The following is a 23448-nucleotide window of genomic DNA, read 5'->3' as shown; positions in this document are numbered from 1 at the left end:
ATAAAGTGTAAACTTTGTAGAGTGTATAAAAGACAGCCAGTTGTTGTAATAAACGGGATATTAGCCTTCTGAAATGTAGTGTCCTTTTGTAGGTTGCGCCCACCTCAACAGCGACAGTGCAGCTTTTTCCCTTCTAATATATTTTAAGAACACAAAGCATAGACATAGTATAGAAGTGCATAGAAAAAATCCCGCACCCATTTTTTTTTTAATTTGCAGTTTTGTTTGACCCTTTTTACTAGGTTGCTAATTTCTCCATTTAATTTATGTTCAGTCATTCCCAAGGAAATGCCAGTTCTACATGTATGTTTATTTACTGGGAAAATTGCCATACTATTTTACCCTAGTCAAAAGCAGTTTTTGGGGTGCTTTCTAAGCATTGATTATATCTCTCCTAAGTAGGTCATCTCTTAGCTCTTTGCCCTTTCCTATTACATTGTAAGTGTACCTCCTTGTTATGACAGGAATTACCCCATATCATTTAAAAAGATGAGAAAAATAAAATGTTCAAGACACAACCCCACCAAAGTGACATAATCCACTTAATCTGGATCAATTACATTGAGATTAACAAAGTTCTTGAATTTATTTTTTTTGCTTTTATTTAGGAAGCAAAAATAAAACTTGAAAACTATAAATACAAATGCCAAGGTATTACATGAAATACCCAGCAATATTTTATTATTTTTTAATTTTTCACAAATATTTCGTCTGGAACTCAAGAAACAGGGAAACCAAAGAAATTTAAAGTCTGTATACAATGAAAATCAGGTTAGATACTGCCAATTTGTCAATTCATAACAGTTTGTATCTGACAAAAATGAAAGCTCTGAAAAGTACCAATTAATTCTTTTCACCAACTGCTATTTTTAACGATATTTGCATTAAGCAAGCTATGTAGAACCAGGTGTATTTAATCCACTTAACTCAGTGGCATCACAATTTTAAGATATTTTTGTCACCTATATATATATACTGCAGAGGGCCAAAAATATGAAAAAATACAAATTTCACACAATATTAGCATCAATATTTTTTACTTCTTTTCACCTAATAGCAAAGCCAAGCCAGTTTTCATACTGTTTCTTTAATTTGCCAAAACCATGTAACTCCAGCAATATCAAAGAAGCAGAAGAGCAAGCTTAACAGCAACTTTCATTTATGCATTTTCTTGGGGGGGGGGGGGAAAGAGTGTATCCATTTTAGATATTACCTTACATATATAAAACAATGTCCACCAATAATAGGTTCACTAAATTTATTTCAAAATTGTAAAATACATCTTAAAAAAGAACATTACATTCTGCACACTGCCCTCAAAGGATGCCGGGGATATGTGAACAACCAGTCCTTTCCTCCCCTTCAAAAAAAAAAATTTAAAAAATCACAGTGTACATAAAGCAGAGTGTTCACAATAGCTACAGGAAAAAAACCCCAACGTTACAATTTACCATCACTGAACAAAAATAAAATCCACTCTGCTGCTGTTTCAAAATTTCAGTGTTAGTCTTGTGCAATCTTTTTTTACCCCAAATATTTGTAATGAACTAAAACATTACATCTGGTGAAAAGCAGATTCCACTACATCTCAAATGCAGAACACCTATGGAAGCAGAGGAATGTTGGCTATTTAAACAGAAGCAGATATTAAAAAAAAAAAAAAAAAAAAAAAGGTGCAGGACTCCTTCAGTTCTTCACTAGTCTTAGAAAAACTTTCCAGAATACTGCTTCACACTATAAAAAAGAAAAAATAATCTTGCATTAGAATCCTTCAACATCTGCATACTGCTTCACACTATAAAAGAAAAAGAAAAAAGCATGTATTAGAATGATTGACCATACATCTTGCATCAATATTTAAAACGGCATTCTTAAAGATTAAACTACAAATTCCCAATACTATTTAAAGTAAACAATTTAAAAAGGTTAATGACTAATAATTATAGGCATATAATTATTTAAAGCACATTTAAATATTAGTAATCTAAAGCCAAACATTCAAGTAAACATTAAAAAATGCTATGATAGCCAACATGTTATTAAAGCAAAACTAAGTAAACTATGTCCAAAACTATTAATATTCAGAAAAAAGAAAGTAATGCCAGCAAAGTGTGAAATGCTGCATAACAGCACCAATTGATTTAAACTTGTCCTGTAGAGGCATGGCCTGTGCCATATGGCAGACTGCGATTTGTTGTCGGTTATCTAAAAACAACAAAATCACTAGTCTTCCACACAGAACTAGACCAACTTCCACTGAAATCTTCTATATTTTTCTACAGGTTCTATATAATTAATTACAAGTAATTTTTTTGCAGCAATTTTCACCAGAGAAATGAGAGGACTGCTTGGCCAAGGTGTCTTCCATCAAGATTAGTTTTGCGGGAATTTTCATTTTCGTTAGAACAGAGAAAAGAGAATCAAGGCAGACCTACCACTAGAGAAGTTAGGTTAAAAAGTTACTTAAATCCTGTCTTCTAAAAGCTATATTACAGAGAAGAGCTTTAGATCATAGTAGTAGGAAAGTCAGTTTAAAAATGACAGTAAGGAAAGCATTAAGCTTCAACTTGCCTGTTCTGCAGTAAATACTGAGCATTTTGTATCTGGTCCTGTGTTCCTGTAATAGTTATTATTCGATCTTCTGAGCCTTCTAGCGGTTCATCAATTTTGATTGAAGCTCCTGACTCATGACGTATTTGTTTGATTCTCTGACCTCCCTTTCCAATAATAGAACCTGCCAACTAGAGAAGAAAATAAAGCATTCATTCCTTGATATAACTTTCTCTGCATAGTACTGTTCAAGTAGCTTCCATCCATTTAGTTTTAAGAGTTACAATGGAAGTTTACTCTTTTACAGCCTCAAAGCAGTCGTTGTAATGTACATTATTAAACACAGGTGGGATAAAGTTGGAAGAACCAAGTGTTTGTAAAAACAAGTTATATAGACCATCTCTATTATTGAATATTAACAATTTAAAAATAGTTCAGTGCAATCTCTAAAGTCAAGGCAAAACAAATATCCTTAAGAATAAACATTCGATGATTTAGAAATACTTGCTTTATATTAAAAGTATTGTCAAGCATACCAAATACTTGTGATTTACTTACATAACCTAAGATAAGGCTGTTAAGATTTTATTTATTTATTTAAACACAATTGGAAAGCAAGTCATCTTCACTTACATCTTTGGGAATCGTTACTTGTGTTGTGATGATGGGTCCACCAAGATCTCCATATGAACCACGGCCCCCTGTATAAGAATAGTCTGATTTAAACATACGCATCAAGCCTCTTATTGACTAAATGAAGTGCGTGTCAAAGTTCTCAATAAAAACTTACCATATCCAGAGCCACCCTCAAACTATAAGAAAAAGAGAAAGAAAAACCTTAAATAGTAAAACCAGCAGTGATTCATTACCATGTTTTCAGCTCAAGTATCATACTGTTAACTTTGAGTCTATTTTATGCAAAAATTCTAACCCACAACCTTAATCTAAGTGTCATTAAAGACAAAGTGGGGAAGAGGACAGATCAGGAACAAGACAGCAGGGACAATATCTCACAAGAACCTTTTAGCTAGCTCTGTTAAAATCTCTAAGGATAAGTCATTAAGATCCAGCCATACCAATTTACCAAGCAACCTTATCAATTCAGTTGGTAAACAGCTCTTGATGTTGATCTACTCCTAACCCTGGAACTAAACTAGCATTTAAATCCAAAGATCAGAGTTCAGCCTTATTACGACTACCTATACAGCTCAGAAGAAATTAAAGTTTCAGTTTGGGACAAGACATTTACCTGGTAACTGTCAACCCTCCTACTCTCTCTTGAGGAAAAACCAATTCAACTCTAATAACTATAACTTGTCTCTCCATTCAGACTATGCTACAATCCTTTGCATCTTAGAAGGGACAATCATGACACTTATTACTACCGTTCTGCTAAAACTACCATAAAACAAATCCAAATCACTGTACTGCAGCACTCCTGACCGCTTTTATTTTTAGGACTGGTACTTGATATCAAGTGCTTAATTTGATCTAATGCCTTTTGTATGCACACACACTCATTTTAATCTTCCTGTAGAAGCAGAAATAGATGTGCACACTTCTCCAGAATTCAACTGATAACACTGAAATACAGAAATCTTTGCAAACTATTTGTTTGCATAAGTTGTAATGCAATATTTTTTCCAAAACAAAAACCAAACACCTGTCAGTTTTTTAGAGCCACATCAAAATGGAAGCTATTCAGAAAAAGTTGTTCATCTGTTTCTAAGCAACCTGTGTTGTGCAATCACAATGTTGAACAATACAGACCATAATATAATATATAAAAAGAGCTTGTAGTGGAGTGCAAAATACAAAACAATGAAGAACACTGCTTAGAACTTAATTCAGAGACTGATCAGACCTGCATATTCCACACATACTCTTTGACCTATTTCTGCTGATATTTTGCCGAGGGAATCTCTTTTTCAGGCTAACTTGTAATGAACAATCATTTTCTTGATACATTCTGCTGCTTCCCCTCCCCAGACTACAAGACAGCAAATTAATTTGACAGCAGATGAGTAATTGTAACTGCAATTTTTATGTAAGCTAGGAACTAACATTTAGCATTTGGTGGCACTTTGCCATCTTCTACACAGCATAAACACTTGCTGATACCCTTTAAACTTTCCTCCCCAAACCCTCTAAGAGTAAGAAGTTTAATAAACACAAATCAAATTGAATACTTTTAAATATATGGATAGGTAATGCACAAGTTTATCCAGAACTATAAGAATTACTTTTAGCATTTCTCATTTGAAACACGGGAACACACAACATGATGAAGTTAAAACATATTCCTAAATAGATGCACCTACAGGGTGCTGACAAAGCAAGAGTTACAGTGAAAATCACAACAGAAACAGTAAAATAGGGTACAAAATAGACAATACAACAGAAAGGCTTCTCTTGGCTGTGCTGCTGCGTGCTTCCATTGTGGAACATTATCTGTCTGTATAGGATTCACTGTTCAGGACAGAAACTGCTAATAACCTGAGTTACCATGACAGCTTTAGGGAATTTTCAAAGGTGCAAGCTGTCACTAACTACATTCAATCTCAAAAAATTCCAGTTATCACATAAACAATTCAAATTATTTTCCTCAAAAATAAACTATTAAAGTAGTCAAATAAAAGCATGAGCATACTCACCAACTCAGGTGGCTGCATGTCATCACAAGCATCTACATGACACTGCATCATCTTCCAGGGACAAAGTAATAGAAGGAAAAGAGGAAATGAATCCAAATTAAGTCCGTGTTATGGAGACTTATACATAACTTGGCAAACACACACAGAGCAATATAGAGAAACATTTTTCTGCACTACTTAAACTACTACAAAGGCTCAAAAGTAAATAACAGACCAGTTACAAGATTTACTCCCTTTTACTTTCGCTGCTAGGGAACTGTTACTGGTCACACCTCCTTTTTTCCTTGTTTCTGTGGCATAAGCAGATTTTCCTCTTACACAGAGGATGTCAAACAGTTAAGGGCAGAGCAAAACTTGAACACTTGGTTGCTTGTTTTTTTTACCTCTAAGTACTGGAACTGTACTATATAGTAAAAGATGTTACTCTCAGATACCAAAACCTTCTACTTCTATTATGCATAAAAATAAAACAGGAAAGACATTAAATAAAACAAGTGCCATTGATAAATCTGTATCACCAATGGGTCAAGCAGGAAGGACATAGTTTCTTATATTTTATTATTTTCCATATACCTCATATAGCCAACAGCTAAACTAATAATCGACTACTGCCTAAATATATTGGAAATCCAATTACTTTTTTTTTCAAAAGTGTGATATATAGCATCTCTTTCCTTCAGTCTTCTTTAACAAATGCTGGGGAAAAAAACTCAACAAAATTATAAAAAATAGAACTTGTAGTACCCACTTCAAATTACTATTACGGCAAAGGCCTTTGCTGAGTTAAAACATGCAACATGACATGAATGGCACACCAAGAAAAGGATGACACCACTGATGAATTATTCTTTAAGTAACTAAGGGACACCTCCAAATCAACTGCCCTTGTCATTTGGAAGGACTTCATCTTGCTGGATGTTAACTGGAACATCACACAGAGGGTACAACCAGGGCCAAAAGATTCTTAAAACACCTGGATAACATCATGGTATAGGTACTAGGGGAGCCAACTAGGAAAGGGGCCTTCCTTGATTTGTTGCTTGTTAACAGAGAGGAGCTCGAGTGAAGTGGTGACTGGTGGCCATCTTGGTCACAGTGACCACAAAGCAACCGAGTTTAAAATCTCTGGTGAGAGGGAAAAAAGTGCCATCAAAACTTGAACCCTGGACATGAGGAGAGGAGACTTTAAGCTGCTCAGGGAACAAGTAAGGCCCCCTGGGAAAATGCTTTGGAAGGCACTGGGATCCATTAGTGCTGGTAACTTCTAAGCATCACCTCCTAAGGGCACAGGCATATCCCAAATGTCAGAAGTCAAGCAGGTGAGGCGGAAGGCCAGCTTGGCTGAGCAGGGATCTTTTTCTAGAGCTAAGGCAAAAGAGGAAGGTGTATACCCAGTGGAAGCAAGGTCAGGTGATATAGGAAGAATACAGATGCTGCTTGCCCCAGTAGGGAGAAAATTTGGGCAGCCAAAGCTCAACTGGAATTGAAGCTTCCACAACTGTGGGGAACAAAGTTTTTAAAAATATATCAGTAGCAAAAAGGAGACCGTAAATAACATTGGACTGTTACAGGATGAAGATAGCCACCTCAGAGACAATGCAAATGTCTTTAATGTATTTGTTGCCTCTGCCTTAAACTTGGATGACAGACCAAGGAGGTCCTAGTGCCCTGAGCTGGAGGACTGTGACTGCAAGAATGATCGACTCCCAGTTGACCCTGAAGTTGAGTGGTATCTGTTGCTCCAGGAGCATCCCTATAAATCTATGGTGCCTGATGGGATTTATCCAAGAGTGCCCAAAGAGTTGGCTGGTGTCATTGAGAGACCTTCCTCAATGATTTTTGAACGATCTTTGGAATCTGGAGAGGTCCCAGCTGACTGGAAGCTGGCAAAGGTTGCATAAATTTTCAAGGGCAATAAGGATGACCATGGAAACTACAGGCCTGTCAGTCTCACTTCAGTGCCTCATAAAGCTATGGAGAAGATTATTCTGGGAGTTACCGAAAGATAATGACTGCGTTGCAGTCATTGGTCACAGCCAGCACAGCTTCATGAGGTGAAGGTCCTGCTTGACAAACTTGATTTCTTTTTATGACAAGGGAACCCACTCACTTGATCAAGGGAAGCCAGTTGATGAGATCATTTTGGATTTCAGTAAAGCTTTCAATACTGTCTCTCCCAGGATCCTTCTGGACAAAATGTCCAGCATACAGCTGGATAACTACATCATGCAATGGGTGAATAACTGGCTCATGGGTTGGACACAAAGGGTTATAGTGAATGGGGTGACATCAGACTGGTAATGTCACTAGTGGGGTTCCACAGGGCTTTATTTTAGGGCTAGTTCTCTTTAACATCTTCATAAATTACTTGGACACAAGATTTGAAGGTATACTAACTAACTTTGCCAACAACACTAAAGTGGGAGGAGCTGTTGACTCCTTTAAAAGCAGGTAGGCCCTGCAGAGAGACCTTGACAAATGAGAGGCCATCACCAACCATATCAAGTACAACAAGGGAAAGTGTGGGATTTTGCACCTGGGATGGGACAACCCTGGATGTACAGACTAGGGAAAGAGACGTTGGAAAGTAGCACCACACAAAGGGACCTGGGGGTCCTGCTCAATGGCAAGTTTAACATGAGCCAGCAAGGCCCTGGCAGCCAGGAGGGCCAATTTTGTCCTGGGGTGCATCACGGCCAGCATCACCAGCTGGTCAAGGGAGGTGATTGTCTTTCTCTGCTCTGCACTGAGGTGGCTTCACCTTAAGTCCTGTGTGCAGTTTTGGGTGCCAGACTAGAAGAAAGATATTAAGCTATTAGAGAGCATCCAAAGGCAGACTACGAAGATGGTGAAGAGCCTTGAGGGGAAGCCATATGAGGAGCAGCTAAGGTCACAGAAGAAGGGAAGACAGAGGTGATACCTCATTGCAGTCTACATCTTCCTCAAAAGGGGAAGTGGAGGGGCAGCACCGATCTCTTCTCTGGTAACCAGTGACAGGATCCAAGAAAACAGCACAAAGCTGTGTTGGGAGGACAGCAGGAAAAGTTCTTTACCCAGAGGGTGGTTGGGCAAGCCAGGGCACTGGTCACAGCTCCAAGGCTACCAGAGCTCAAGGAGTGTTTGGACAATGCTCTCAGGCACAGGGTGGGATTGTCGGGGTGCCCTGTGCAGAGCCAGGAGTTGGACTCTATGATTGCTGTGGGTGCCTTCTAACTCAGGATATTCTGTGAAAATATAAGTGCTCTTTTAAAAATGGTTCCTAAAATATTAAGTGCATACAATTTTCTTCTCTAGACTCATTTGTGCTAGTTACTACTGGTAACTAATGCAAATGAAATCAAAACCAAATACAACACTGAGTGGCTAAGACAAAATTATTAGTATGAATAACAATTTATTGCCTTTTGCATGCAATTGAAAAATATGATGGGAAATTCCTTGGCTCAGAAGAGTGAAAATTGAAATGTTGTTAATTTTAGCACTTATGTAGATGCATCAAACATATTTTCTTCACTTGTTTTTTTTCATGCTCCTTAACATCAAATCTCTTAAAGCATGAAGTATGTTTAATTCTTTTAGGGTATGTATCTTTATTGAAGTGCTAATACAGATATGTATATGTATACACACAGACACATATAGACACATATATATGATTTAGCAGTAGGAATCATTTGAATGAGGAAAATCAGATGAAATGTCTGAATATGCTCTACAAGAGACACTGATTTAGCTCTTGTTTAACTCCAATTTAAAAATACTATGAAAGCATTAGGCATTGGCCATTATAACAAAAAAAAAAAAAAAACCAAACAAAAAAAAACAACAAAAAAAAAGAAGAGGAGGATTAAACAGCTTTATATGCACTTCTCCACCTTATTTTTTCCCAGGTATGTTTTTGTGCACTTGTATATCTAAAGCACCCATCGGGATGGGGGATGTTAAAAAAGAAATAGCAGAAATGCATGTGTGTTTTCTCAGCTATCAAAATAGCTGTCATAGTCCATAAGTATTTGATTTGGAGTACTTACAGCCTAAAATATATACCACTGTAAATAAGAAACAATGCATGTATGCTTTTCAGTAAAATGCTTCAGAATAAATTATATATATACACACACACAAAATTATTTTTCCTCCCATCTTCAAATTTACAAGACTGTCAGTGTTGTTACATTCAAAAAAGTCAAGTTTCACTATCCAGTTTTGGTTCACCATCTTACAAGTCTGAACTTTTTCACTTTTAGAGAAGAGATCTGGCAGAAAATGAGGATTTCTGAAGATTCAACATCTCCAAGATGTTGGTCTGAAGAGACTATTCTTGCCTTTTAATGTATTTATGTAAAATGGTAGTCCTGCTCTCTGAAAGTAGCCTTTCCCATGCATTATTTCACAAACCAGAATGATGTTGGTTTACTCTAAATGCTTCAGTACAGAATGTTTTCTACGTGAAATATATAGTAGCTCAAGACCTTACATTTCTGGTATGACACTTTCAGCTTTAGCCTCACAATCCATGGAAAGACTTCTCATGTGCTTATACAATTAAGGATACTGGGATTATGGCTAGCCAAAACTAGAAATTAAATAAGATCTGTGTCAGAAAGCAGTCCTCATTGTAGGCTGTCTATAAAATTCATGCATAAAGCAGTCAAAGCCATGAGCAGCTCCACTGTGAAGAGGAAATAGAATTGCTTTTCAGAACATGGAAAACGAGCAGAAATTACCCTATTTATTTGTAGAAACTCATGTCAGGAAAGCCAAGACCTGATAGAAAACTAGAGTTCAAACAGATTTTTCTACTCTAAATGGAATGGAACAGAACTAGAACACACTATTGCCCAAGCTGAAGACTGTGCTCAACCACCTACTCAAGGAAGGGCAGATTGCTCTATTTATATGCCTTGACATTGGTTTTACCAGATGCAAATAAGAAAACACAAAACCTGACCTTTGAAAACATGCAAATACAAATAAGTGATCTTAGAGGTACCAAACAGAGCCAGAGAAGAAAAAAAAAAAAAAAAAAAAAAAAAAAAAAAGCTTGTTAAACAGAGATTTACCTCCCAGATACCTAGAATTTCTCTTCCCAGGAAAGAGGATACAATAAAGGATACAATAAATGACTTCCAGGAAGTCATATTTCAGAGTACAACACGGAAGAATATCTTGGTGTTTTCTAATTCTCCCCTACTCCCAGTATGGTTGAAATGCATCAAATTTCATCTTATCAGGGGTCCTGGCTCTAAAATGTTTGAAATTATAGTAGATTCTTCTCAGACATTAATTTGCATGAAGAACTGAATTGAAAAAGCAATTATCTGCCAGACCAACTAGAGTCCTTTAAAGATATTATTCATGCTCTCTTAAATTTTGTTAACATTTGTTGGAAAACATTGTTCTGATATGCTTTCTTCATCTGAACAGCCTCTCAATTTCTATTTCTGTCATCCTGATTTACAAGAAACAGTCTACAAGAAGGTCTGTCTAATAAAACCTGCAGGGACTGTGCTCTACCAACTTTCTATTCCGTTGTTGATGGTAGGCAGAGAAAAAACAACCAAGCAAACAAAAAAAATCCCACAAACCAAAACCACATAGATCATATCCCAAATACTCTTTATACCTCAAACAGTTGTATTGTTGGGGAGATCATTTGTATGGCCAAAACATTTTGGGGATATCAAAGTTTATCAGAAGCACACATTCCATCCTTAAATGAACGTATTCAAGAAGTTTCCTCAAAGTGCTAACTGTATTTACTAAACAAAACAAATTTTTACCTACCATTCCATCATAACGGTCTCCAGGTCTACCTCTTCGGTCATAAGACATAAGATCTCTAAAATGAGAAAAAGCAGCAGCACATAACTCATGTTATGAACTAGTTTATATATTCTAATTTAAGTTTTAACAATTTGCACACAATTATGAATTTCTGAATGCTTTAGCCTAGTTCTGAATGACATTAAGTTACAGAACTACTAGTCCTGATAATACTGCAGAAATAATTAAATTCAAATGCTTTCCAAAATTTTTTGGTGCAATATACACTCAATCCTGCATAATCACTACCAACATGGAGTGTGGAACAAGTCCTGAAAACATGAGCACAATTCAGTAAATGTTACTCAACATGTACAATACATTTACGCAACAGCTTACCCGCCACGAGGAGGTGGAGGAGGAGGAAGAGGAAGATTACGAGCTCTGCTGCCACCTCTGCCACCACGGCCTGGTGGCGGTGGTGGAGGTCCTCTGCGAGGGCTCATATCATCATAATCTCTTCTTGATGGAGGCATAGGTCGTCCACCACGACCAGGAGGTATTCGATCAAAGCCTCCTCTTCCACGCATGGGAAAGCCTACTGGACGTCCCCTTCTATCATCAAACATCATTGTGAAGCCACCATAGTCATATGTTTCATCATAGAAATTTGGATCATAAGGCTGGGCCCGTCCTTTAATTGGAGACTAAGACACACAAAAACAAAAACAACACCACCCCTCCCACCAGTTAGAACTGATACAACTATATTTCATTAAATTAATATATTAAATATATAAATATGAATTTATACATGCTGAATATGTTCTTTATTTCACAATACTCATAAGCAAGTGTTGGGGGTTGAGTGTTTTTCTATTACTGTGTCAATTTAAAGAATTTTTCCCATTATCATGCCAATGGAGCTGGCCGGGTTACACCCAGGGTCTCTGATGACTCTAGACAAAAGGGGTAGGTGGGAACGGCTCCCGGAGGGGCCTCTGAGGCTTCCGGGAGGGCACTCGGGTTTCAGGCGAGCTCAGAGGAGGACGCCCAGATCTTCAGTCCACGAGGCTGGAGCACAGGAGAGCCAGACCTTCTGTGATCACCTGCCCTGCATCTGCCCTGTTCCAGCCTCCTGCCTTTGCAGACACAGCTGATCACCCAGACACAAACGGTGAGCGAGGAGCCGCCGCTCCAGCCCGTTCCCACCCAAGACCGACGTGGCTGCTGCCGCCCCCTCCTGCCTGCGCCCCCTGCCTGCCCTCGGCAGCTCTGGGCTGGAACTAAGCACAGAGACAGCGTGCTTGCATCTAAAGGGACTGACACCGAGTTATCTATTCCGTTCTGTTAGCAATTTTAACAACTGTTATTGTTTTCTGCTTGTACAGTTAGATATATTAGTAAAAGAGCTGTTATTCCCACCCCCTTATCTCTGCCTCAGAGTCCTTGATTCAAACAATTATAATACTTGGGGGGAGTGGAACCAAAGTCTCTGTTTCAAAGGGAAACTTCCGCCCTTACTGGCAGACACCCGTCCTTTCAATCCAGGACAGCAAGGCAGGGGTAGTGATATGCTTCTTGAGAACTTAACTATGATAGAGAAATTGCTGTTATCGATGGGTGGCACATACATTTGTCTAGCTTCCTTCTCAATTTAAATTTTCTTATTTTACGGATATGTAAAGCATGACTAAATCCCTTGGTAGCAAAAATGTCTCCTCTCTCCAATAAGATACACTCCAATTCTAGCAAGCAGGAATAATTTCAAAGGGTGCTAACAGTCAAACACTTATTTTGTTACTGCAGAATAGGCACTGAATTTAATTCAGTGAATTAATAGAAATAGAAAGATATCATTTTCCAGCCAAATCATCCTGGCTTTCATGAATATAAATGAAAGAATAAGTTTAAGACACATTACCTCAGAGATAAGATCCAAGATAATCTTGATACATTCCACAACTCTATCAGGTTTTCCACCAATAAGCACCACTCTATCAGTAGAATGAGGACAACATTCTTGAAAGAGCTTAATGGTGGTTTGAGTGTTCTGTTGAATAGAAGAAAACCAACCCCCGAAATCTTCACATAGAAGTATTTTAAACAATTATATAAACTTATTGAAAACAAAATGGGTAATATACACACTAAAACATTTTAAAATAAACAGTCAAACCAAATCATTCAACTCCTAGTCACTTTAACTGAATGCTTGGCTTCAGAGTTCTTACAACAAATTTAATCCTAAAATATTATATTTTCAATATCTGCAATGGCAACAGTTGGTGCGAAATGCTAGTGAAAAATTTAGATTTTTTAAGTCTTTCAATTATGGCTCATCTACACAGTTATTTAATCAAATACAAGCAAAAGGACCACATTTATTATAAGCTTACAGGTTATATAAACCTTCATATGTCATAAAAAACACACTTTGGATGCAAGACAGCAATGCTGCTAGGATTATGTCTATTCATCTTGCATTCCCCTCATTCCACACAAATAGTAACTTATGCCTAAACTGACCTGGAATTGCCTTTGATGCAATGTGAGGAAAGGACAGAAAAGAATACTCTAGATTGATAGAGACCACTAGCTTTTTAAAACAATTCCTCATTCCTTCACAAAGAAAAAAGTGGCCTTTAAGGTAGTGAAACTTAAAAGACCCAAAAACTAAACAAACAAAACCCTAAGAAAACCCCACCATACTTTTTATAACAATATTCAAACATCTATTAAATTATCATTAAAGAGTTTATCGAGATCCATCCATGCTAAATAGCTTTCCGTATCCAACACCATCGATATAGCCTATTCAGCAGTTCCTTCCAGAAGTCATGATGAATGGCATTTTAATTTTAAAAAGTATCCTTTATTTATAAAGATTACTCTACTGCTAATACACTTAAAAGCTTTATAAGTAGTTCTGGGTTCTATCACCAACAGCTATTTCATGTACGAAATATGTTCTTAAGGATCATAGATCACAGATGAAGCTTACACTCACAGCATATGAACACAAAAAATTACTTAGTTTATGGAATAAAAGCAGAATCTGAAAAGACTAGGAAACAGTACCTCTCTGAGTTCTTTGATTTTAGCACCCTTGACACCAATAATTCCTCCTGCAAGACTTTGGTGAATTAGAAGTCTTAATTCGCAGTCAAAGTCACTACCTTTGTAGTGCTGGTACTGTAAAATGCATACAAGAATAAAATATTAGACAGGGGAAAAAAAAAGATTGAAAAATCCATATACTAATTTTGATTTTCTTTGTTAAGATTTTTCTCCAAACAGCACAGTGTGACAATTTACTGCTGAACTGTAATTTAAAAAAAAAAAAAAAAAAATCACGTAATTTCCCTCAACACAAGGTAATGTCAAATTAGCTTTATTTCTTTTATTATTATTGCTGTTGTATATAAATTTATTATATCAAATAGTGCAACACACTTGATTACAAAGCAAAGGCAGAATAGAAATTACAACAGAGCTGCTTCAAATTGGGAACTAGTCAGGAAACAGGTGGTTTGAAGGGAAGGAGACCGTTCCAAATATTAGTTTTCTAAGAAGAAATTTTCTGTCCCCTATAAAAAAAAATGCCAACACATACCTTGAGAGCTATAGGTCTTCTTTCAAAAAAAGGCTGGGTTTTACTTTCTAATTTAATATATTAAAAATAGGATGAAATAATCTAGAATTATCTTGTTTTAAAATCTAAATTTATACCTCTGAAAAAGAAACAAACCTAAGAGTCATACCTCTTCCAAAGTAGGGATAATCTTCTTCAAGATTTCTCCAATTGTCTCTGTATCAGCACTTATACTCAAGATACTGTTAAGAGGCCATAGTGTCAGAAAACATAGAGAAGGTGGAAAGTAGCGGAAGTAAGTTTAGCATTCATAATCATACACAAAATTCTAACAAGACTGACTACACAGAAGACCTTACAATTAACATTCCCATTTAAAAAAAACCTGTTCTCTGGATTTACAACACGTGTCTTTGTTTATGTCCAATATATATCCATGATGAATATAAGAATTTAAGGCTAGGTAGGTCTTGCAGAGAGAGCAAGAGAACTCACGAGAGCTTTTGGAAGGGGTCAGGCAAATTAACCAGGCAAGAAATAGATGCAAAACTTAAAAGTATGAGTATTCCTTTTCCCCACCACCACTAATTTAGTATATCCTTATCATTACATTGGTAAAACTAGCACACCTTTTTGTAGAAAAGGTGGGGATATGTAAGTAGTCAACATGATATCTGGAGTAAGGTTGAGACACCAGTTACAAATTAGATTACTAATGGGCTCTGCAAAAAATGGAATATAAATACAAGGGGGAAAACCCCAAAACAAAACAAAAAACAACCCCACTAACAAAAATGTAACACAAATGAGAAGTGAAGAAAAGTGAACTCGAGTTAGTACTTCAGCAGAAATAATTATGAACGGACAATGCTGGGGGGAGAAAGACGGGCCACAAAGACCAGATCAAGAGACTCCTGAAACAATTTGATTTATAATACAGTAAATATACAACACTTGAAGCTGCGTTCTTTCCATTGAAATAAAATTAGTGGATTGTTTGGGTGCCCAACTCATGTAAAAGTTCAGTGACAAAAAGACTTAATGGGGAAAATAAGACAGAAAACTTGAAAAAAAAAAAAAAAAACAATACACGGTCTATAAGGGGACACTATTTATATCAAAGGCATGTAATAAAATACATTTCTCTCTTTCTAATCAGGCAGTGAGGCATAAACTGTTGGGACATACCGCTCGGGGCCACTGCTGTCTGGGACTGAAACACTTGCATTGTACTGCATTGGTCATTGGCGTTCGTGGATGTTGGCATTGGGCATGGGTATTCAATCAGAAGTTGTCAAGTATGGTACCCGTTTGGCAACGAGCACATTTTTGGGCATAGCCAACCAGGGTTTTCACATGGGCGTTCAGGGGCGGATGGGCCAACGTCATGGTGGGCAACGCAGGGGCAAGTCGATCCAGTACATGGGAAACGGAGATATATGGCCAAAAAAACAAGGAGAGGGAAAAGGGGGAAAAGCAATAAATTTTAATTTAATACAAACTATACTTATTACTCTCAGTTAATGAAGCAAGTGTGAGTTGTTTTGAAGACTAACACAGTAATGGATGGCTACACCAACTGTGGCTTAACAGTATGGATCTTCACAAGTTATGTTATCTGACTAAACTACATTTTACTTTTAACAATGATGTTTCAGTAGCAGGCTGGTTCATGAACGCAGACACAAAAACTGTTGAGATTCATATTACTGAAACCTTGGGCAAGTTGGGAAAGTTAGTATTCCAGACCAGTTAAATTATCTAGAGTAAGGTGATGTTTATTTACTTAAAACAAACAAAAACACTAGCTGCCAAAGTTTGTTTGCATGATTCCTGAACACTTCAGCTTAATCCTCAATTCTAGTTGCAATAGTTTGTAAACTTAGATGGAACTGATTCTGTGATGATATATTAGCAAATATTGTGTTGAACACAGTCTTGCTTGAAAAAAAAAGTAGCTGATCCTAAGTACAGGAGTGTAAAAAACAGAATTTAAGAAGCATTGCCAAGTTTTATAAATATATAACATTTACCCTGAATGTGTCTCATCACGAGAGTCAACCCACATAAAATATGAATAGGTAAATTAAGTAATGAGCATTTAAAAATGCTTCCAAGTAAAATAAAATATTTCTTTACTGTTCTATACCTGTATCTAAATCATGCAACCTTAACATCAATGTTTTCGTGCTTTATGTCCACACTGTTAAAGCAAAACCAGATGAACCATTATGTTCTGGGTTTTTTTTTAAAGGAAGTTCAAGAATTCTTTTATCGCTGGGTTAAGCCAGTCACCAGAGATAGTTTTCAATAGCGCTATAATGGATTCACATATATGGGAAATGGTATAGTTACAGGTTTTAAGTTTTGCCAATATTTCTAATTAGAGATGTTAACATTCAAGTGTGTAATTTAGAGGAACTCTGTTTGAAAGCAAAGAGGTTAATATTAAACCTCTCCTCTCACATAACTTGAACTGGGCTTCAATTAAAACACAAATTGAAAATCTAAAGTTATCTTCTCCAACAATTATTATAAGTGGCTTATTAGATTACTGTCGTCTAGGTTTGAATTTCTCAATTTTTAGAAATGTATGCAATCAAGTTTACAGTGCAGTGCCCTGGAAGGATTGGTGTTCAATTAATTCAAACTCATGTATACTCACATCTGTACGAAGTGCCTTAATATTTTTGCCACCTTTTCCAATCACTGCTCCAGCATTCTGGAAAATAGTTTTCAGAAGTTATATTAGGCTAAAACAGCACAGACTATTTTTTTAAATTGAAGATGAAGAACAATGCATCTATTTCTGCATTACCTTGTGGGATGCATTTAAGGGTGGGGTGAGGCTTGTTTCCTTTTGAAAGGTTCAAATTAAAACAAACTGACATGGTTTTACCATGGGGGGGAAAAAAAGGTCAAAAAAAGTCAGTGCAGAGATAAAAATAGTCAGCAATGTTTTTTCAATTTCAAATTTAAGTTTCTAGGCAATTCTGCCTGTATTCTCATAGAATCATAGGTGGACAAGCAGATGAATAAAAAGCTGGTTGAATGATTGGTAATAGTTAATGCACTTAGAGGCTGGTAAGAAGTGGGGTACCACAGAGGTTTTGCCTGGGATCTGTCATGTTTTACAAGGAATGATTTGGGTTGGAAGGGACCTTAAAGATGACCTAGTTCCAACTCCCCCCCATTGACAGGGGTGCCACTTGCTAGATCGGGTTGCTCAGGGTCCCAACCATCTCATAGTTATAGAGGGTTTGAATTTCTCAGGTATACACATGTGATTGGTTGGAGTTTGGACTGCTCAGCTCTCTGACCAGTGGGTGTCTGTAGCTTAGGATGGAAGGTCATTGGGTGAAATCCCTGTTTGGGTTTGAATATATCCTATCATTGTTTACCTAGGGGCTTGTTTATTGAACCAGGCTAATCAAACTGAATCTTTTATTTATGGCTGAATTAATTGCCTAGCTACAAGCCAGCTTGTGCTGTGACAATATAGGTCAACAATTTTGCTAATTTTTTTGATCACTTCTTTAATGTTTGCAAATTTCAATTTCCCACTCCAAACATTTGAGCAAATGCTACTTTTGATTGAAACCTATGTAAGTCAACTGACCACTCAGGTAGGTACAGTCTGAAGAATGTAAAACCAATATAAACAATTGCTAATCTCCAGTTGCTAAAATCAACAGGAATAAACTAATGATATTCAAGAGGGGAAATTATAAAACTAATTTTTTATCAGGCTACTTCATGAACTACATGCAAGATGATTGCTTTTACTACGCAGTTCATACATGATGCTAACAGCACCACAAATTTAAAAATGCCACGTAGAGTTAAGGTAACATTCCCCTACCCTAAGACAAAAGACTGGGTTACTTCAGACAGCACAAACATCTGCATCAACTGGAAATACTAAAGGAGATTCATAAATAACAGTTTTACTGTGACAATTTATACTAGTCAATGAAGCAATTGCAATCCATGAAACATTACTCCCTTATTTCCTACTGTTGATATAAATAGATTTATTAAATATGGAAAAATTACTAAAATCTTGAGGAAGTCCTCATCTTGGCTCATTTTTTTTTACATTACTCATATTAATTTACAACTATAAGGTGATCATTCCCTAAACTACTTGCTTTCTAAAGACTAATACAGTCATTCCCCTGGAAACAATTATGTTCTACTCAAACATGAGAAGTGGCTTATAATTTCTGTCTCTTTATTTTTTCAATAAGTACAAATTTTAAAAATCAAAGAAGTCCCATATATCGTTAGACTCATCCTTGAAAAAAATTATTGAAGATTGCAATACACTTCTATTATTCATGCATACTTACAAATATTCCTAAATAAATTTTAAATAAAGCACAAGTTCTTTCTAAACATACACCACAACATATGCTGTCACCACTGTCTTAAGCAACAGTATAAGCAGGAACATAGCAATACTAAAAGCATACTTTGCTTTGAAGCAAAACGCGCAATTCAACCATCTCATCTGTATTCCGAGACCTTTTGAAGGCCTGCTCTTCTTCCATATCTTCTGCAGGACGTTTGCCTGTAGACAGGTCCATAGGGGGGAAAACACAAATATATATTTAACTTTCTAAGTCATGATAAAACTGGATATCAAGTTATGCACTGCATTCCTAGTGAAGCATTCCCTCCCATTAGCCCAATGCTAACTTCTGACATCTACCCTGAGTATCTATAGCACAGAAACAGGTTTTTACTTCACCAGTCTATATATCAATTATTAGGTGAAGGCTCATTCAAATCTATAAACTACAGTTGAAATGAGAATTTCGCAAACTTTGCGAAAAAATAACACTGTTTACAACAATGCTGCATCATCTACTTAGTATTTCTTTTACAACTGGGAAAACCTTAAAGCACAAAAGATTAAAAGTAGCTTGTCCAATACTGAAATACTGGCAAAACAGTAGGAAAGCAATATTTCAAATTGCCTTAAAAACTGGCCTGGATCAATACTAATGCTCTAACTCTTCTTCACTAATTATGTCCAAAAGGTTTTTCATTTAGCTAATATTTAGAGATATTTCACAAATATATACACATTGCTTCAAATTAACAATGGCAATAAATTAAATACATTAATAAATATGGCTCACAGTATCTTTACGTGATCATATTGTCCATACAAGTACTGAACATTTAGTTGTCAAATATATTCAAATTTTTACTTATAACTTTTAGTTACTTATACCATGACTAAAATACTCCCAAAGAAAAATTACATATTCATGATTAAAAAAAAAAATCACATAAAACCCCATGGAACATTTAAAAATTAAAATATGAAATGAAGCATTTGATACAGTTAAAGCATTCCAAAAATAGTTAGAAACACCAAGACTCACAAACCTTCCTTCCCCCCAAAATAAAACAGCCCTTTAAAAAAATTACCATTTGTCTCTGTGTTGGTAAAAGTCTCCTCCTGTTGTTCAGTCTCCATTACCTTTTATTCTTAGGAGTGAAGGTAAAACCTGTTGCAGAATAAAAAAAGAGCTAGTACGTTATTTTGTGGGGGAAAAGGCTAATTCTAGATCATACTAATGGGAAAAGCAAGAAGCAATGCCTGCTTTTAGAACTTACCAAGTTTATATATACTTGCAGAGCAAAACTCAAGTGTTTTGGGCAGGATCAAAACCCTACTGCTTCAGAAGCCTATGAAAACAGCATAGATCAGGCTCTGTTCACTTACAGGTCTGATTCTTGCTACAACTGAAAATGAGGTTTTGACCTAAGATTTTTCTGCAAAGCTTTAATTTATAATTGAAAAAACAACAAGGCCAAACACATCACTAAGACGAGAAATAATAATCAAGTACAAAAGCTTAGAAATACACAATTACACTCTGAATTATTCCAACCTTGCTCATTTTCAAGCAATCATATTTATTGTTAATTTTCAGATATTTAAGTTAATAATTATCTGGTTCCTACTTTTAGGATGTTATATAACATATCTTGAATTTCCTTTTTAGGAGACACTATGTTTTAACCTGCTAATTGTTTAGTTCTAAATTTTGACTAAACAATTTAGACAAAAATTATAAAATTAATGTTGGTGATTAGAATAAGTTTTCTGTCAACTTACTAGCATGCCTTCCATTCAATATAACAGATAAACAAAATATTACACACAAGCCACACTTGAAAAATTCTGTTAAAAATAGCACACTATAACGTATAACCACTGCATACATGTATGAAGAATCTCAAAAGCAGACTAACTTTTTTGACCTTGTGAAACAGGTACCTCTTAAAAGATCCGTTTTTGCTAAGTCCACGTAAGAATACTTGTAAAACAAATTAGAAGTCCAGGCAGAATAATTTTGCACCTTATTAAAAAATTAACTTGCACAGATAACAGCCAAACAAAGAGTGCTATTTTCCCTCCTTTCGATTTTATTGCTCAACTTTCATAGCCTGAACATACGGTTGATACACATATCCACGAAGAAAAAGTGAGGTACGTTTAATTTTTTAAAGCATCATTTTAATCATCTGTAAGTTATCCTGTTTTTGTAGGCTAACAGCAAGCACTGCCGGTAGTCATGCACTCGTTTACAGTCGCTGCTGAGACACCACCTTCCCAACAGGCTAGTATTTCCAGGCCCCTAATTTGAGGTAATAGAAAAAGCACCGCCTAAAGAATAGCCAAGTGTCAAAACAGACGCTGCTAGAACGCAGGGATGGGGGCAGGAAGAGAAATTTCACCAGGTTCAAATGGCTAACTCTTCCAGACCCTATTTTATTTACAACCTTCCCAAGAGCTGCAGGGGGAAGAATCGTAATATACTGTTCCGGACAAGATGTTCTCGACTAATTGCTGCAAATCGAGTTTGCAGGAATAAATTGGCTAACACAACATTTTAAAAAACATCTAAATAATAAAGCAGTCACGGACATGAGTAGAGGGCTGGGAGATGCCGGCGTCTCTATCCCGCTCCCTCCGGGACTAAGGGCCCTTCCCACCCGGACGCCTCCCCTTCCGCAGCCCACGCACTAGTCTGCTCGGGCTGACGTTGACCTTTACCCCTCGCACAGCTTCTAAAACCAGTCAGCCGCCAAGCGCTCGAAATCCCAGCTCACGCCCTAGCTGGAAGGGGGAAAGGCGCCGTTACATAACCCCCACAGTCCGAGACCCACCTCCGCGGTGGCGGGGACCAGCAGAAATGGCGGCCGCTGTGATAGCGTCTACCCACTGCTAGGCGGAGCCGCGAGCCGAAAAACCGCCACCACGCGGTCACAAGATTTTCCCCCACTCTGACCAGAGAGACACAAAGGAGGTACTCAGAGGCCGTCACGCCAACTCAAGCAGGGCCAACAGAGTGCAACAGCCCCGCCACGAGAACTCTGGCATGGCCCCTAAAAGCAGGCTCTGCTGCAGAACGCTCCCCAATTGTTTTGGCACGGCTGTTCCCTCACAGGCCACAGCAGAGTGCCCTTACTCGCCTTCCTCTCTGCCCACCATAATTACCAAAAACTCCCCCCAATCACAGTTACCCAGGTAGGCACCAGAAAGGGGCGGCGACCGCTCCCCCCAGCCTTAGCAAGCACCCGGTAGTGCGACCAGCCTCCACCACATCGCCACTCCGGGAGCGGCACCAGTTAGGCCGCTGTGCTCGCACTAAGGCCACCGAAGCGCGACGGCTGCCGGCAGAGAAACAAATCATCTTTTTCGCCCGTCCCTTAGCGCAGATGGGTCGCGCAAAACCGCTCCACATTAGCAAAGGAGTCATCACTCCCGGCCCCCTCCTTCTCAACGCAGCAGCCCTCAGACCTACCCAATTCCGCTGCCTCACGCTGTCCCTGCGAGAGTCCAAAAAAATCCTAGGACCCGGCGGCGACAGGCCTCCCGTGTTTTTGTGTCACACAACAGGGTCGGGAGAGGTGGGATCAACAGCTTCATTTCCTTCAACCCAGTTTAACCCATCCCCAGTGCAAACAACACCCCCTCCGAACCGCGCTTACCTGCACACACGACGTACGGGAGAGAAAGATGAGCAGCTCCTACTACCAACACACACATCCACCAGCACCGCCAGATGAATGGCCCAACCACCTTCTCTCCTCCCCCCGTGGGGGACCCACTACGGCCCCGTTGGGTAAGGCAGCTGCCCATCAGGGCAGGGATGGCCTCTAATTCGCCCCGCCCTCCGTGTAGACCACGGCGACATAGGCCTAAGTATCACGAGGAGAGGAGCACTACCCACCCTGCACCGCCACAGTATGCTTAGGTTGGTTGTTTTACCTGCCTGACGGGGGCCACGAGAAGAACGGCAAGAACAGTGGAGACAATAGGAGGCAGTAAAGGAGAGCGACCTCAGAGGTTTTTTTGAAAAAAATGGCGTCTGCGAACACTCCGTCTTGTGCTTGCTCCTTAGCACTGGAGGAGGCGGGGCAGTTTTCTTGCGATGCTTAAAGCCGCGCGTGGCGCCACGCCTGCTATTGGCTCTTGAGTTGCGCGGTGTTTTGGGGGGTTGTGTACAGAGACCAGGTGTATTCTCGTCTTTTTTTCCCACCTACAACTCAGGTGATGGAAAGTAGGCTGCCCTGCTGATTCTGCCCGCCCGCTCGTTCGGCACCGCCCCTGCCTCAGATAAGTGTATAGGGTGGCTCGGCTGAGGGTAGGGTGCGGGGAAAAGGGGCTTGGGCTCTGGTCAGCCTGTTTGAGGAGTAGGGAGGCATGCGTCGTCCTTAATGTGACTCTGGTGGGGCGGGCCATCTCGTCTTAGCATCCATCGCTGTCCAGGGACATTGCGGTGGTAGCTAGCCTTATCGCCCCCGGGGGTCTTGGTGCAGGGTAGCAGCACCAAGCGGGTGACAGGCTAAGAACTG

At 38.2% G+C, this 23448-nt stretch overlaps 1 protein-coding gene across 6 annotated transcripts; it reads right to left on the bottom strand.

Annotated features, from left to right (window-relative positions):
- Positions 1-1244: 1244 nt before the first annotated feature.
- Positions 1245-22700, bottom strand: LOC306814102 (heterogeneous nuclear ribonucleoprotein K). Of its 6 annotated transcripts, none has more exons than XM_079329824.1 (16): positions 22582-22700; positions 20197-20268; positions 20008-20087; positions 19041-19138; positions 17231-17287; positions 15754-15797; positions 14735-14807; positions 14052-14165; positions 12895-13023; positions 11370-11677; positions 10992-11046; positions 5205-5255; positions 3341-3362; positions 3184-3266; positions 2572-2741; positions 1245-1795 (listed from the first exon to the last, which is right to left on the bottom strand). In XM_079329824.1, the coding sequence occupies exons 3-16, from the start codon at positions 20054-20056 to the stop codon at positions 1762-1764; spliced, it is 1287 nt and encodes a 428-aa protein (XP_079185950.1). In that variant the 5' UTR covers positions 20057-20087; positions 20197-20268; positions 22582-22700; the 3' UTR covers positions 1245-1761. The 6 variants fall into 6 exon arrangements, with proteins under 6 accessions (XP_079185950.1, XP_079185951.1, XP_079185949.1 ...); XM_079329825.1 differs by lacking the exon at positions 22582-22700 and adding an exon at positions 21757-21846; XM_079329823.1 differs by lacking the exon at positions 20197-20268 and having other exon boundaries at positions 22582-22697.
- Positions 22701-23448: the final 748 nt, after the last annotated feature.

Source organism: Erithacus rubecula, assembly GCF_903797595.1.
Source record: "Erithacus rubecula genome assembly, contig: SUPER_W_unloc_5, whole genome shotgun sequence".
Lineage (NCBI taxonomy): Eukaryota > Metazoa > Chordata > Aves > Passeriformes > Muscicapidae > Erithacus > Erithacus rubecula.
This window is presented reverse-complemented; position numbering and strand designations above follow the sequence as displayed.